The sequence below is a fragment of the Lissotriton vulgaris genome, chromosome 6 (genome assembly GCF_964263255.1).
Source record: "Lissotriton vulgaris chromosome 6, aLisVul1.2, whole genome shotgun sequence".
Lineage (NCBI taxonomy): Eukaryota > Metazoa > Chordata > Amphibia > Caudata > Salamandridae > Lissotriton > Lissotriton vulgaris.
Window position 1 is genome coordinate 255,854,925 of NC_141694.1, and position 18,417 is coordinate 255,873,341.

General features: G+C 42.5%; 1 protein-coding gene across 1 annotated transcript in view; it reads left to right on the forward strand.

Moving 5' to 3' along the window:
• Positions 1 to 18,417, forward strand: part of WDR35 (WD repeat domain 35) — a 531,383-nt gene that overhangs the window by 27,503 nt on the left and 485,463 nt on the right. Inside the window, exon 5 of the mRNA XM_086926288.1 lies at positions 10,393 to 10,521. Within this exon, the coding sequence (XP_086782414.1) occupies positions 10,393 to 10,521 (129 nt within the window). The remainder of the gene's footprint in view (positions 1 to 10,392; positions 10,522 to 18,417) is intronic.

Here is an 18,417-nt window from a genome sequence, read left to right on the forward strand (position 1 = left end):
TATTAAGTCGATGGGCTGTCCTAAATTTGAAAATGGTGCGTCTCAGTCTGGTGTTGCGCATATTATAACGAACCTGGAAGTTTAAAATCGCCAATTCTATCCAGAAGCTCGTGAAGACGGTAGGTAAGTAGGAGGTTGGCGTTTCACTGGTCACTAGGTATAAAAGAGTCTGCAGACAAAAAGAAAAATGTTTCTAAATTGGCGGCTATATACTATTTAGAGAGAGATATGGTAAGAAAAGGGAGTAATCTGACATCTGCAATGCACGTCAGGTGGATCCCATACAACACACATAGGATTCGAGTTATTTAAACCCACCGGAATGATCTACGTCATTCAGTATAACCATACATATATAGCCGTTAAAAGGTAGCGCCCACTGGGGTCTGTGGAAGGAAAGGACCGAATGTTATAGTCACAGCCAAATTGAACAACAACTTAGATAAAGTAGCAAAATGCAGCGTTGTGCAATATGCAAATCCACTTCTGATGTCAACCGGGTGCGCAGTTCAATCCTCACATACCATAAAGCCTATGTTTTTACACCCACGAATCATATCAAATGTTAGCAGCAGCATGAGAGCCCTACCCGCGAGTCCCAACCCCTCCATATGGCACAGCAACAAGAGACATATCCCATACCTATAACAGGTTCATCTAGTGGGGTCCAGATGAAAGCTTAAAGTTCCTGATACCGTGTTTATCGCATCGTTGTGCATGTTGGAATGGTAACTAAGAAAGAGAAAGAGGGTGAGTAATCCTATCAAGTAATGGTCCACAATTGGTGAGGCATAAATAAGTGTATCCAAGTGGCCTTGTGGCATGATATAACCATCGCAAGTCTCATTCACTGATCGGATTCGTCAGTCAGTTGTGCGTCGCATTAACGTTTAGGCAAATGTCGTACCCCTAGCTGGTGAATTCGGAGGTTTCCCCAGTGACTGTAGTTCAAGTTGACCGCAGTCTTCTACTAACATCTTGAATGCATGCCAAGTGCAAGTATGTGTGCTGTATGTATAAAATGTGTTGTAGAAGGACTCTTGTGTTATTTATGAGTCTGAGTAGTGAGGCAGTGGAATCCATTTGGATACCCCAGTGTGGCATGGCAAAAGATGGAGGGTGAGGTTGGCCTCCCTCAGACAGTGGAATTGTATTGCCTGACTTCCTGTGGCTGAAGGATAGAGACACTGAAGTGACCAGGATGGAGAAAGTACTCCCTTTAGAAATTCTACAAAGGCCTTGTTAGCAAAGGACTGCTGATTAGCTCTTCCTGACTACTGCGGTTTGGTTGATGGTAGGAGTGAGGTGTGGCATCACAGTTTCTGATGCATAAGGTGAAGAAGTTTCCAAGTAGGATACCGCCTTTATCTAACACTCATTACTGCTTCAGGTACACCCTGGTGCAGAAAACCTGTAGTTCATTGTGCCCCTATTTGGGACTTGGAAATAACCCCATTGTACCTGATATGAGAGTCCTCATCTTGCACAAAGTCTGTGTCTAAAGAGTAGCCTGGAAATTAAATTTGAAAGAGTACCAACTCAAACCTGTTCTGAAGCCTTATGCAGTGAATCCGCATCTTGTATCTGGTAAATGAGTATAAATGTGGGATCTAACCCACCCCACCTTAATCCAGTCCCAAGTTCTACTTGACCAGTGAAGTGAGTACTTTGTATAGCATTTGTAAGAGCTGCTGTGCAACCAGAGCTGGTTTCTACAAGACCGTCAGTCTACCATAAGTGAGACATCGCCTGAAGGCAATAATTTCTACTGGATTAGCTGGTTGTATGCCTAAAAGCATAGAAGCCTGCCTACTGAAAACAAAAATGAGTGTGCCTGGCCTGCAGGAGGAGATACTGTACAGAAGGGGCAGCCCTACGTGTTCCATTGTAGTTTCTTAGTGAGTTGTACAATGACTGTAGAAGAGCATGCCATCCAATCGTACCTGGCAGTTTGTCAAGGGTGCAAGAGACTTATGCTGTCATTTCCAACGAGGATAGGAAAGCTGCGTCATAGCTGTAGCATAGAACCGTTATAGGCCTGGAGGACACAACTGCCTGGCAACACCACTGCCAAGGATTCAGCCTGGAGGCAACTGCCACTGCTCAGCACATGAATGCAGCTTAACCAAAGGGACTGCTGCTGCTGAAGTCAAGTGTTGCCACACAGCCCAGCCTCACCGAGTCCTCCGATGAAGCTCTCCCCAAGAGAGGCTAGGGCCGCAACCCTGAAAGAAAAGAGCCATTGCCATGAGGACAGGGTGCAACATGTATCCGCCACACAGTCTGGACTAACACCAACAGCCAGCAGGTACACGTAGCCTGCACCATAGGGCGAGAAACTGAGGCCCACAGTTTCTCTCTTGAGACTGTGCCAAAAGGAACAGTACCAACATTGGACTGAGTTGTGCATTGAGAACATTTGAGAAATCTACACCTGAGCCTAATCTTGCCTGAATCCATAAATGGTCGAGGACGATAATCACCGAATCTTCCCCATAGTGGGGAGGAGAACAATTACTATGAAGGAGGAAGGTGTGTACCTCACTCTTAGAAGGCAACACATTACAACCTTGTAATTTGTACCCATCAGATTTTGTAGTACTAATGTATTTTCTTTTTCCATGAAAGGTGAGCACTGGGCTGGACATTACATTATTGAATCTTTAGGTTGAGTGTTCTAGCTCTTGGCCCACACACTACTTCCCTGAGAAACCTGTAACTGCTCGTCCATCGCTACTCTGAGACTCAAGTGTGGAAATATTGTACTTGGCCCATTTTAAAGGGGTAGGATCGACCCCAGAAGTCCAGTGGCAAACAACATCAAACTGTTCTGTTGGGGTCCTGTAGCCCCTCTCTGCCCCATGCTCACTCCCCGGAAAAGGGACTGGCAGTGTCAACAGCATGTCATGTGGTATCAAAAATGGAAGATATTATTTTTACCCCCTTGTTAACTTTCTTCTCCTGTACGTAACTGCACAAAACTTTGTGTGCTGGATCATAGCTTCATATGCTAAGTGATTGCCAATTCATGTGCAAATTGGCCCATGTGGGACAGAGTTATTGGTGCCTATTCAATGGAACGTTGTTGTGAAGCATAACTACACAGTGGCAGCAGTGTGATATAGATATATTCAGAATTACGCACTGGTGCTAGGCAGTGTGTTGGTATAGTGAGGCTTTACTTTCCATGAAAAGTTCATTTTTACTTTTATTTATAACTTAGATACCACTTGACAAATCTGCATGAAATTTGCCGGTGAAATAGCATTAGTGGCTAAGCTGCAGAAAAGTGTGCCTTTGATTGGGTTGATATAAATCTGTTCAATAGTTTTTGAGAAGGCTTTAAAGGCTAAATTATTAAATATCTTGATTATGAAAACCCAGATTTGTTAAGCTGTCCACAACAAAATGTAAAAAATAGTTACAACCATCACTATGTGTGACTCCACCCCATAAGACAACATCTTAGCTATGTTCATATGTCCAACTCCAGTAATGTACAATTGTGCACCCATCATGAAATGTCACCCACCCACCATCAGGCACCTACGTAGCCACCGACATAGACCAAGGCATGAACCATCAGACACACTGTTGAGTAACAACTTTTGAAGTATAAGCTTTATTCGTTGAAACACCGGATACAAAGAGACAATCTTCTGTGACCTTCCTTCCTCTCCAGCAGTCTCCAATGAACTGTCATAACGATCCAGAACACTCATAAATAAAGACACGTGACTTCTTAGAGAAGTTGGGGGACCTGCTCTCTTGCCCCTAAAAATTATACAATTTTGAATAGATAATTGGCATCTTATTTCCCACATGTTCCTCAAATGCTTATTCAAACAAGTTTTCTTAGGCCAGCCATGCTTAACCCTTCCAAGTATTTGTTGCAACTTATTTTCCTCCAAATTTTCCTTACTCCAAATATCTTCAGACACTCAGGAGCCCCTTGGACATGGATAAGTGCTAAACTAAAATGATCCCACTCATCATTCCTCTCGCATTCTTGCGCAACAGAGGGCATGCGAGAAAGGAAATCAGCCAAAACATTGCTTTTCCCTGGAACATATTCCATACTGTATACAACATCCTAAAGACGCATTGATGTCCTAGCAGATGCATTGAATAGCCCCTCTGTAGTCCAACATTTCACAAGGGTTTAGTGATCAGTACCAACAGTACACTGTTTGCCCCAGATGAACGAACGGAAATGTTCAATACCCTAAATACAAGCAGGAGTCTCCTTTTTGATGACCGATAATGTCTCTTCAGCAAGTGATAGTGCACACGAAGCATATGCTATGATAAATTCCTTCCGATCTTTAAGAATTTGGGATAAAACACCTTCTACACCCTTATTGCTAGCATCAACAGTAACAATGTTCCTGAACTCTGGATTAAATCCTTTAAGCACTGGAGCCTACGCAATAGCTTTTTTGACATCTACAAACTCTCTTACACTCATCACACCAAACAAATGTGACCTTATTTTTCAATAGCTGTCTTAGAGCATACACTCTGGTTTACAAACGTATTATAAAATTCAATTAGTCCCAAAAAGGACCTGAGTTCTTCTTTAATAGTGGAATTGGGCGCATTGAGAATTGCCTCCTCAAGTAACCAAGTGAACAGCAAATTTAAATTTCGACTGTCAGTCCATTGCTCTCCAGTATTTCCAACACATTCTTCAAGGCTTTATCATGTTCAGACCTGTCCTTACCAAAAACTAATAGATTAGCCTGGAAACATTTTACTGTAGGATGTTTTCCAAACAATGATACATGACCCTCTGGAAAAGAGCTGCAGATGATGCCAGTCCAAAAGGTATTCTTTTATATTGAAAACATCCAGTTGGGGTAATGAAAGCCAGCCAGTCAAATGAAATATGCAGCTGAGAGATCCATAGAGGAAAACAAATTAGCATTCTTAACCCCTTAAGTGCTGCGTCGGTGCGTTGGCCGACGGCAGCACTACCTCCCCAGTGCTGCGCACGACCATTGGACGTCCATTCAGCACTAGTTCCAATGGACAGCGCAGCACTGGGGAGGGATGTTTACTAGCATCTATGAGGTTAACTAAAGCCAGCATCTTTAAAATGTTTGGTAAGGGAAATGTATCTATAACCATGTTGTTGTTGACATTGCGCAAATCAATGCAGATCCAGATCCTGATTTTTCAATTGCAACGCCTTGCCACAACAACCGGACAAAATCCATTTTGAGGATTCAATACGTTCTATAACATCAGTTTCAACTAACTTTTCCAATTCACTTTCTGCCTCCTTCCTTAGGAGAATTGGTATATTCTTCACTTTATGTGTCTTAGGACATACATCATTTTTTAACACAATGCAATGCTCATAATCTTTCAACTTTCTGATTTTCCCACTAAACACCTGTGGAGATACATTAAACATACCAACACTCTCCCCTTCATCGATTACCATCACAGGCTCAGGACTAATAATAATAATAACCATGAATTTGTAAAGCGCACAGCTACCTCCGAAGTGGTTTCCTGGCGCTGGGGGTCCTCGGGAAGATAAAGCGAGCCATTGCCCAGAGTCACATGGTGCTGGGCTGACCTGCTGCCGGGGATCAAACCGTGAACCCTGTGGTCCGGAGTCAAGCACACTGGCTGCTGCGCCACACCTCTTCCACATTAGGATTCAAAATTATATGTAGAGTTCTTTTGATCCCTCCAACTCAAAACCGAGGGACCTTTTTTTGCAATGTACAACTTTCCCATCGATTCTCGGTTTTTAAATCTTAAAACCAAGTTTATGAACCCCATTAAATCAATCTTTTCTCCAGAAAATCCCTCCGGATTAATGTCAGGTTCTAGTACGTTACAACGCACTCTACGCAGGAATCCCATTTAAACACCTACGAGGACTACAACGCATCCAAAACGCCTCCGCCCGACTGATCGTCAACGTCCCCTCCGCAGCCACATCACCCCCCACCTGAGAGACCTACACTGGCTCCCTGTCACAAGAGGATCACCTTCAAGCTCCTCACCCACGCACACAAAGCAATCCACAACGCCGGGCTAGCCTACTTGAACAGCAGACTCGTCTTCCACACCCCCACCCGCCAGCTCCGCTCCGCCAGCCTCGCCCTCGCCGCTGTCCCCCACATTCAACGAATGACGTCCGGCAGCAGAGCCTTCTCCTACCTCACTGCCAAGACCTGGAACACCCTCCCTACCCACATACGGCAGACCCAAGACCTACTCGCCTTCAGAAGACTCCTCAAGACCTGGCTCTTCGAGCAGTAGCAACACCCCCCTCCCCTCAGCGCCTTGATACCCTCACGGGTAAATAGCGCGCTTTACAAATACTCTGATTGATTGATTGATCCCAGTTTCTCTGCGAACTTAGAATTCCACATATCTTCATTAACTATTGTGAACGGACAACCTGAGTCTGCATACATCTGTACCTCCACACCTCCTATTGTCATCATGCATACAGGTTTTTTCTTCTCTCCAGCGTTAGCGTCATGGACATTCAACACCATCAGATGTCTGCCGTCTTTTACTGGGGTGGGTGCCCTTCGTTTGTGTTTACAACACTTTCAATATCTAATTTATTAGCAAAGCTTGTACACACTTTTACTTACATGATCAAAGCTTGTCCTAAGCCGAAACATGTTGTAGGTGTGAATAAACGCCTTTGGAGTTACTTTCTGGCGTGCAGTGGCGTTTTTCTGAGAGCATGAACATTGGTGCGTTTTGGAGAATTGAATTACCGGCGTGCTCGGACGGAGTACAAGCCACCTCCCACGGAGCCATCGGCAATCACTCGGAGCAAACGTGGAAAAGATATATATATAATATTTATATTTCGCACACAGGTCCTTCACCGCCGTCGCTCCAAACGTCCCGGGTGCTTGAAACCAGCAACACAATCTGACCAATACAGGTCACAAAAACGGCAAGCACTCCGATGTAGAGATGTTTCTTCAAGATTTATTCATTTTCCAAACCCCCCTTCACCCCTGACAGACGCGTTTCGCCAGTTAGCTTAGTCAGTGTCAGTTTGTGCAAACATACAGAAGCCATTTTAAACCCACCGCTTGGTTTCATTTCCCAGACCTAGATGATGGTACTTTACATGGAAACGGCGGCCATCTTGTAGTGTAGTATTTACAAGTATTACATTTTGGTTCGAAAATGGCTTAAATAAAGTGCTTGAGAACACTTCCCGCTTCATTGATGCTTTTTTGGCTCCTATTGTGAAGGATTTACCTTCATTTGTGAGAGACACACAGGATTTCCTCCGTATTATGGACAGTATAACCTGGGAAAGCGACATGCTATTAATAACACTTGATGTTGTAAATCTTTACACATGCATTGATCATGAGCAAGGACTGAGTGCGACAAAATGGTTCCTAGATAGGAAACATGAGAAATTTCGGACACATAGCGAAATGATTTTGTGCATGATGCGTTTTTGCTTATACAATAATTATTTCCTATTCTCTGGTCAACTATGTAGGCAAATAAGGGGAACTTCCATGGGATCGTGCTTCTCCCCAACCTACGCGAATCTATTCGTATGCTGGTGGGAGAAGCACGAGGTCTGGGGAGGTGACAATGAAAAATGGCAGGAAAGAATATTGATGTGGACTAGATACATCGATGATCTTTTTATTGTGTGGCGCGGAGACAAAACCTCGCGCTCAACAATAACAATCTGAACCTGAAATTCACTAGCACAATTAGTGAAAGCAGTGTATGTTATCTGGATTTAGAAGTATTTGTGCATAATAACCATCTCCATACTAGACTCTATAGGAAGCCTACGGCTGGCAACGCCATATTACACGCGGCCAGCCACCATCCGAAAAAGTCTAGTCAGAAACGTACCCTACGGCGAATTTTTGCGCCTAAAAAGGAACTGCTCAGCGGAAACAGACTTTAGAGATGCCCAAAGTGATGCTAGCAGTAGATTTCAGGCTAGAGGCTACTCGAAAAGCTTATTAAATCAGGCAGCCGCTAAAGCAGATACCGTCAACAGAAGGGATCTCCTGTTGGTGAAAGAGACGCAAAATGAAAACGATCAGGTCAGAATGATCACCACCTTTAATGTTAAAGCAGGAGATCTGGTTCAGTCTTTTAAGAGAAACTGGCACATACTAAAAACAGATAACACCCTGAAAAGGTATATTTCCAAGAGACCCATGATCACCTATCGGAAATGCCAGACACTCTCAGATCACCTGGTTCACAGCCATTATGCCCCCCTCAAAAACATCTGTAGCCACCAACAAGATCACCTGCTTCTTCCTGTGCTTACGATGTAAAGCCTGCAAGCATAGCCAAAAAGTAAAAGAATATCCTGGTAGAACAGGAGAGAGTAAACCCAATAGAAAAATCATGAAACATCTCAATTGTAATTCTGATTTTACAATATATTGCCTCGAATGCCCTTGCAATAAACGCTATATAGGTAGTACCATCAAACCTACTAAACTAAGAATCCTGGAGCATATGAGGGCTATCGCGAACAATGATAAGACCTATCCGGTAGCCCGTCATTTTGCTGAATTCCACAAAAGCAACAGGGATTTACTTAGGTTCTACTGCATTGACCAAGTCACAAAATCAGAACGTGGTGGTGACAGGGAAAAGACACTGCGCATCACAGAGTCGATGTATATTCTGGACCTAAAAACGATGGTACCGTGGGGCCTGAATAATGATGCAGAAATGTGGGTTCACCTGTAGAATAGAATGAGGCTATACTCCTGGTGTTTACTGTACATATAAGATAAGGTTTCCTCTCTGTATCAGTAGACTGAAGATTAATTCCTTGTAAATATATGTATATATTTGTCTATGCTTGCGCCATCCCAGATGAAAGTCATACCAGTATGTAAATATCTGTATCATATAGGATTTTGGGATCCAAGCCCATACAGGGCCTCAAAAAACAATAAGAAAATAAAAAGAAATGATGTGGTAATGTAAATATTCTATGCAAAAATAGGGGATACACCCCTACATAACTAGCTTTGAAAATCAAAAAATAATCCCTTTTTTCAAATGTGTATATATATGAATAGATAATTTGATACAGAATAACAGTGTGCACAAGATTAATGTAAAGTTTGTCAAAGTCAACTTTTTTTAATTCTGCACTTGAGCACTTTATTTAAGCCATTTTCGAACCAAAATGTAATACTTGTAAATACTACACTACAAGATGGCCGCCGTTTCCATGTAAATTACCATCATCTATGTCTATGAAATGAAACCAAGCGGTGGGTTTAAAATGGCTTCTGTATGTTTGCACAAACTGACACGGACGAAGCTAACTGGCGAAACGCGTCTGTCATGGGTGAAGGGGGGGGTTTGGAAAATGAATAAATCTTGAAGAAACCTCTCTACATCGGAGTGCTTGCCGTTTTTGTGACCTGTATTGCTCGGATTGTGTGGCTATATATATATATATATATATATATATATATATATATATTTATGTTTGGGTGTTTTAGTCCATAAAATGCAGTGATATGAAAACCCTTATTTCATAGGGAAATGTGGATAATATTTCACAGGTCCCTGTGAAATGTGGAAAATCTCTCATAGGTGTATTTTCAATCAACATCCTATTCATGAAGGGTAAACAAAACCTACATTTTCTAATTCCAGTCTTTGCCCATTGTTAGTAGGACTTTGCAGAGAAAGTCTTGGCCTTCTACAGACTGAGTGTATTTTTAACACAATAAAGAGTGTCTTTTCTAAAATTCTAACAACTTAACTCCATGATTAAGTATTAAATTAGTTCCCCTCTTTCCTATAGATGACCACACACTGTAGTCCTTGTTTTCAATAAACATATTTACTATTTGAAAAAGCATGTTTGTCAGGCTAACTGACCCAAAATAAACATGTAATATAAAAAAATATATAAAGGGGCAACATGCTTTCTCGTGGTTCTGGTGACATTTACAAACCGATGTGCCTTGTTCTTTGTGTTTTACTATGATGTCATTGGGAACCATGTTTCTCTATAGTGTATGTTAAAGGTGTCTGAGATCCTGCAGACTGGCAGCCTAGTCAAGTATTTATGCCTTCAAAGAAAAGTTGAATGTTTCAGACTAGTATTACAACTAAGCTTTTCTTCTAGCCTAAAACATCTAGAAACTTTAGTTCATTGTATGAAAATTTCTCTTCAGCAGCAATATTCTACCTTTATTTACTGTTATTTATATCTGTTGACATCTTATCATAAAGACTCCAGTATATTTCGTTTGTGAACTCTAATATCAATTAAACATGTAATACTAATTCAAGGGGAAAAAAGAATTTGGTAAAAAACCTAGAAGTGTTAATAATAATATGAAAATTAAATAACACAAATATAATTCTCTGCAGGCTCTTGGTATGAGGAAATGATCAACAACAGAAACAAATCTGTTGTGCGAAGTATGAGCTGGAATGCTGATGGACAAAAGATCTGTATTGTATATGAAGATGGTGCAGTGATTGTTGGCTCAGTTGATGGTAATGTACTCAAACCAGTAAAGTGTGTGTAGATTATATGTTTAATGTTGCTCTTTTGCTGTGGCCCACTATTGTCCTAATCTCATCATACAGCAAGGTGTACTCTTGTAAATGCACAGGAAATGCATGCATTGGAGAGGGTGAAGCTGGAGTATGTTAGAATTTAAATTTGTCTTCCCAATCTTAGCTACCTCATCAGTAAATTTACAGTAGGGCTTGAATGAAAACATTACCTATTTCCAGTGGAGCCGCTAAAGTAAATAAGATAGGCTGGTGTCTCCTGCTGTTTGTTCTAGCTCTAGACTCTAGAGATTTTGAGTTAGAGCACATTATATGAGTTAAAATACATAATTCTCTAGAAATATGGTATCATATCAAGCAAGCACCAAACACACATTAGAAGTAATTTTTCATTTGTTGTCTTTGACAGTGTGAAGACACTTTAAATGAACTTGTATGCAAAAGTTTACCATCAAAGACACTTAAAGACTACCCCATCTTCTGGGGATCATTCAGTGAAAAATGCCCCACCAAGCACTTCCATGAAGGTGTTGCTAAAAATGAAGCAGGTGGAGCTTCCTCAGCTGAAATTTGTTCCAAGAACATCTGCAACCACCTCCTCTGAGCATCAGAAGCAGCCCGAAAAGGCATTACAAAAAGGCTAAGGTTGTCCTTTGCAAAGAATTGCATGAAAAAAATCCAGCTATTCTGATATCCAGTCAGATTTATCGATCAAGAAGTCAATGGCTGCAGCCCCATCGTCCATAAGAAACGTCCCATTGAAGGGAACCTCACCGTCCCGACAGACAAGAAAATGACATCAGCCGTCTGCACCGTAGATCACCCAGGTGATGGCAAGGATTAATTCACCGTCAACTGCAGTGACCTCCAGTACTTTGACAGTGCCCCACTAACGATAGCAGTAACCACCTAGTTGGGAATTACATTAAAGCCACTTTCCCACAGTCTTCTCTGAAGATTTCTACTCACCCCATGTTGCAGATACTGGATTCAGACTTGGAAGATGTTAACAGTGACCAGGATGAAATGCCACACAGAGCCCAAAGCCCTGCTGAATTAGATATACACTATGTACCTGATTTTGAAGAGGAGATATATGAGAAGGAATATCAGCGTGAGGACAAATCTTACCATCAAGCTGCTCTAGCACCTATGACCAACCTTATCTATGACATCCCTAAGGTGGTCCACAGATGATGCAGGTGCCGATGGCAGTCATGAACAGATGCTAGATACATTTCAAAGTTTACTTCCACAGCATCCTCCGCTGATACTGTGTACCCCTCCTTGGGTGCCAACCCCACGACAGCTACCTCTTCCACTAGAGATACCTTGCCCTCTACAGCAAGTTGTCTCGCCTGCAACTAGGGACATGGGAAAACATACACTTCTGACTCAGACCAGATCAGCAGAAGAACAGGATGATAATCATGCACATAATGAGAAGTTAGAGGAATACATTTTCCCTAGAGAATATGATAAAGCACCAGTACAGCTTGATTCACCTTCAGATTACATCCCCCGCGTTCACGGTTTGCTGGAAAGATGGCCCAGAAAGTTTGATCTCACCAGGATTTTAATGTAGGTCAAAGAATGGTTTCACTCTGACATCAGCTTTTCCATACAGAGATAGCAGACGCATTGACAAGTTGTGGAGCTTGATTGCCTGCAATCTTCATCAAAGCTGCAAATGTCCTGGCCATGCTGGGTCGCAACATTTTGCTTCTAGCCCTGCTCATCCCAGGTGACCGAAAAGAAGAAGATAGTTAATTGTATAAGATGGTGCAAAATTAACCTCTACTATTATTGACGCAGCAATGTATATTCCTAGTCCCAGCTTCCATCAGTTTTCAGGAGCAGCGATACTACACAAGGAGGGATACATTAGTGAAATTTCTTCTGCCTGGAGGTCCAGGCAAAGATTTGAGACATACTTTTTGATAGCCAATCTTTATTTGGAAAACATGTGGACAAACGTCCCTGCAAAATATCAAGATGGGCACAGAAAAGACACATTCCCTAAGATTATTACATTATAAACCTCCCGTTGACTGTTCCTTTCATGGCTCACTGAGATCCCAAGCATACAGAGGCGTTTACTTTAAAATGGAAGCCAAAGAAGACCATACCATCCTCCAAGACTTTCTGGGAAAGATCAAGAATAGTCTTCAAACTGAGATCAGCACCCCCAGGCTATGGCAAAACACCAGAAAAAGGGGTTTATGCCAGCCACACATCCACAATAATCAGAGAGCTTGACTTTTAACAGCTGCCACCTCTTCCAGCTGCACTAATTTAAATTGGGGGAAGAATATCTGCTTTTACACCCACTTGGGAATCAATCACTACAGATCGTTGGTTACTTCTGACCGTGCAGTTTGGTCACATTCTGGAGTTTATACAGAAACCACCAACATCATCTGCATTTAGAGGAACTACAGCAAGAGATTATTCTCGTTCTCCTGAAAGGAGCCATAGAGAAGATCCAAAGAAATCACAGAGAACAAGGATTTTACTCAAAATTCTTTCTGGTCAAGAAGGAATCAGGCCAGTGGAGACCAATAGTGTATCTTCGGAAATTGAACAAGTTCCTGAAGAAACAATCCTTCCATTTGGTAACCTGCAAGATGTTCTTCTGATGCTTCAGGAAGGGAAGTACCTCACCTCCTTCGTGCTTCAAAATGCATATTTTCATGTGCCAAGGCATTTAAAACACTGACGTGCCTGCAAAACTGTGTTGTGTGGGGGTGGGGGGGGGGGGGGGGGGGGGGAATACTATTGCTTGCAATTTCATTAGGGCTAAATTCTGCATCCCAGATTTTCAGAAAGGGGCTGGTTTCAGGGCCTGCCTTCTTTCCAAGACTGGGTAACCAAGTATATCCGTACTTGGAGGATAGACTCATCAAAGCTCTGACAAAGATGCCCCTACAGCCACCCACATCAGCGTATTTCAGGAACTAGGACTGTCCCTGAATACCAAAAATGTTACATTCATCCTACATCAAGATTGCAGTTCTCAGGAGCAATCCTAGACACTAGATGGGAAAAAGCTTACCCCACTGAAGAAACACACAAACCTACAGGCTATGGCATTGGAATTTTGCTCCAAGCACGCATTGCCTGTCAGGACATAGAAATCCCTATTAGGTTTTATGTTGTCTTGAATTGGCCTGGTTCCCTTCTGCAGCCTCCAGAAAAGGCCCGTTCAGCAGTAGCTACACCACCAGTGGAAGCAAGTTACTGGTTCATGGAACAACACTGTGTAACTCACCAGAAGGCTCAAACAGGCCCTGCTGTTTTGGAGGTTCCCTTCAAACCTCAGAGCTGATGTTTTGTTCCAACCGTCCACAAAATTAATAATTATGATAACTGATCTGTCAGTGGATGATTGGGGGCCCCATATAAATGACCTGGACACACAGCTTGTTGACCATGGCTGAGAAACAACTCTACATAACATTCCAGGAGCTTTTTGGCCATAGGTTGGGCCTTCATTCATTCCTTCCAGGGTTACTAAAATGCACTGTGTTTCAGGACTGACAACATAACCTCAGTGTATTACCTCTTAGAGAGGTGTAAAAAATAAAACACAGCAGGTCGGGAAGCACTCTAATCTAACATGAGTTTAATGAAAAAATAGCAAACAGCTCAGCAAATAAATAAAAATAATTGACATTTTAACTGGCCAGAGGTTATGATTTGCAGAAATTTGCAAATGGATTACTCTGAATAAAATGTCCTCTAGCCTACTAGAGTCATGAAGCTTTACACACATAATTGAGGCTAAATTCAGATCAAGAAACAACATCCATATTTGAATATAAAATATATTGATACACAGTGTTTTGAAGACCTATAAAAATAAAAGCATTTACGTTGCGGAAGGAAACCTTTTTTTGTAACAATTCTATAGAAAAAAGCCTCCTCTCTTCCTTTATTATCTTTTCATTGTCCTTTTTCTCGTCATCCTCAGAAACAACACACGTAAAAGTATGGGTAGTTCCCTTATTTTTGCCAAATCAGAGGTTGATGCATTATTACTAGCTCCTCATGTCTGGTTAAGGAAGTGTTGGGGAGATGGGTGCAACATTCAGTACCTTACAATAGCATAAATGCCGCCTTTAGCCACTAAGAGATAATCTAATGCCATTTTACTTCGAATTAGTAGTTTGGCATGGGCGTCTAGTTTCTCTGTCACGAATTCTAAAGCCGTAGCTGTCATGCACTCACTTGGTCCCACCCGCGGATGTGACACTGGAGCCGATGCTGAACCTCCTATCCTTCTCAGAGCCACACAAGACCAAACTCCTTATATCACACACGGTCCCTGGGAGGATGGGGGGGGGGGTAAAATCAGAAAAGAGAGACTTGCATTATTGGATCTGTTCAGCCGCTGTGAGACACAGCGTAACAGGAAAACAATATGCAAAAGGAAGTGCATAGGAAGACCAATATTTTTACTGAAAGTTTACTTAATCACATATTCATTCAGATTATTCAAACATATGAATTCTTCTTTTAGATCCAATATAACGCAGTAGCCCAGATATGATATTCCAAAAAAGATTTTCTTATTCTTCATAACATCAAACTGCAGCCCAGCCAAGGTGTTTTGTTCTGACAAGGGTCTTAGTCAGGGCTGTAAAGGAACAGTACATACATTTATATAAATATATAAAATACGTATTCATAAACCAAACCAGCATGTGCATATTCAAGTTACATTCTAAAATATACTATGGCTCCCTACACCCACACTTAATACAACAAGAATTCATAAAAACATGAAGTTGGAGCCAATACTGCTCTTTTTTGGAATTACTGCGTAACAGGATTTGTCACTTCTGAGACCTTCTGCGGTTGCGAGGTAGATGTGCACTGGACCAGAAACTCTGATTTTGCAATGATGCAATGCACTGTAAATACCAAGAGGAGGCAGTTACAATCCGTACACTAACAGATCTCTACATACAATGACCATGAATTACCTATAGTGGCATACACTGCAGGTTTAATCAGCAGCATGGCATGAGAGCAGAATAACCAAAATCACAGATTGGAGTGTGTCATTCCTGTGGATAAACTTGGAACACAGATTAGAGTTACTTGCACCCCCAAAGATAAACACAGGTTGGGGGTACAAGGCTCATGCATATACCGAGCACTCTGAGGTACTTTCTCTTGGCACTACAGAGAAACACAGATTCTTTAGTCCTTGCGCAATCACAGTTCTAGCCCCAATGTTACTGGAAGGGTCCACAGAATAAACACACAAGAAGCACTGGAATAAATCACAACAAGAGGGTATGTAGGAAAAGTCTATAGTCTTTGAAGATGCTGATGTTCGAACTTGCTTACTACTATAGGAGGATTAGTGTGCACTAACCTGACATCAAGTACGTAGCCGAGTTCTCCAGTATTGGGGTATCTTTCATAGATTCACATGCCTGAATCATTCCCTGTTATCGGACTATAACATAGGTAACATAGAACCAGGAAGTAAACTAGCCAGAAACTACAAGGAAAAAAACTTCCATATTTATGACTTGTCCAAGTCATTATACACAGTCCAAACTGCAGCCAATCGTTCAGGCAACAGCACCCTCCAGAATGTTCTCCTCAGAGGCTCAGGCGCTCAGATTTTCTACTGCACGTCGTGTGAAGGGAGGATCCCTGAGCTCTGCTCAGTATTCTTTTATTCCTTCAGGATTTTAGTTCATTTCAAGATGTCTTAATCTAAGAAATCCCTCTTCGACCTTGTGAGAAGCTCCGGCTGTTTTCTGAGGACCCCCACAAGAAGTGCATTTATTGCCTGTATCCCGATCATCAGGTGAGAGAGTGCAAGATCTGTAGGACCTTCCCTCAAAAAACTCTCAGAGACAGAGAAGGACGTCTACTTCTGTAGCTAGAGAAGATTAAGGATCAAGACATCCCCTTATCTGATGTGGGGAGTGTTGCCTCGGACTCAACTATGTCCTCTAGGAAGAGGTTTGCTGAGGAGGATTTGTCTTCTCCTGGGACTAAGGTGTTGAGAAAACAGCAAACCTCTAAAGGTGCTGAATTGCCTTCCACCTCAAAAAAGGCTCCTCCACCTTCTAAAAGTAAGCCTCTGCCTACTACGCCCCGAGAAAAACTGCGAAGTCTCTGGCTTCAAAACTACTTTCTGAGATGGATTTACCTCAGAAAAAGGTCCTGTGGTCGACTACATCGACGACGACTTCTTCGTCGACGAAACTCACCGTCGACGCTACAACGACGTTGACTGCAACCTTCTTGTTTCCGAGCACAGATGATCATGTCGTCGGCATCATCGCCGTCATCACTGGTTTCCGTCTCCGTGAGGCCAATCTCGCCGACGAAGGAAATGAGATTTACTGTCGACGTCCCTTCGATGACGAAGATTAGGAAGATCTCGTCGAAGACTACCTCGTCATCTAAGACTGCCTCGTCAACGGTTACCTCATTGATGCCAGCTCCATCGACGACGACTCCGTCGACGGCGCACTCGTAGATGCTACAGTTATCTGCTTGCACAGAATTGCAGGTTTGGTCAACGTATACGGCCGCAGCACTCTCTGCGCCATCTACGACGTCTGGACAATTACCACCATTGACAACACCATCTTCCTTGCTGCACAGACGTGGTTCATAATTGGAGGCCCTCTCTCCGCTGCATATTTCCCCTACTAAGGTACCTCTAGAGTTACCTGAACAATTACTGGATTATGGGGAGGATAATGAGGAGTCTGAAGAGGATGACAGATTTCCCACTGCCAGGAGCCCTTCAGAATTATTTATTAAATATCATTAGGAGGATCAGGATGACAATCCTTTCCCAGAGACTGTGGGTCCAGCTCCAGATGCTATCCCGACAGCACAAATGCCTTTGGCTCTATTAAACAATCTGCAATTCATGTTAGACGATTATTATCGCAGTTTCCCTCCATCTAAATCGGCATCGTCCATGCCATCGACTCCTGTGCCTCAAACTTCCTTTTCTGCATTGTGGTCACCCAGACCACCTTCTCCAGTGCCTTTGCATCAGTCCCATGATGCTCTCACCTCGGACGACGATAGGGAGGAAGGAGAATTGGATGACAGATCGCTTCTTACGGAGTTGGACGATTACCGCATACAAACTCTGTCTCCTTCAACTCCATTTCCCATCGATTCTCCTCCAGTTGACATCAGAGGTTTTCATCTTTTTATGGAAAGAGCAACACAAAGGTTCCTCCTGCCTATGGAAACAAAAAAGAATGAATGTTTCCTATATGACTTTATAGATCAGGAGGAAGCTGGTACGCACTATTCCAATCATTGACTTCATTTGGAAAGAGGGATTGAAGGTCATGAAAGCTCCTGCAATTCACTGGCCATTTTAGCCCGGTACGATAGACAGATGTGGTCGGACATCTTTCTCTACATCAACATGTTGCCAGAGCCATCTAAATCAGAAGCCTTAAAAGTCCTGCAAGAAGGAGAGCGTATCTCTGCGGAAATCATAGATTTAGCCATTGATGTCGCATCTACAGTATTTATACAACTAGCAGATGCCGCAGTACTACAGCGGCAAGGCTGGCTAAAATTGACATCTTTTCGCCAGGAGGTTCAGGCAAAGATAATTGATATGCCGTTTGATGGTGAATCACTGTTTGGCCAACATGTGGATGAAGCCCTTCAGGCCATTAAGAAAGAATCCGAGACAGCAAGATCTCTCAGTAATCTCCAGTTTCGGAAGCAGCCCTTTCGTGGCGCTAAAGGCCGTAGATCTTCTTCGAGTCTCGGAGGATACAACCAACGAAGGTCATATCAAAGTAACCAACGGTACCAGTCCCAACGCCAACAGTCTTACGGACAACGAAATACCTCCTATTC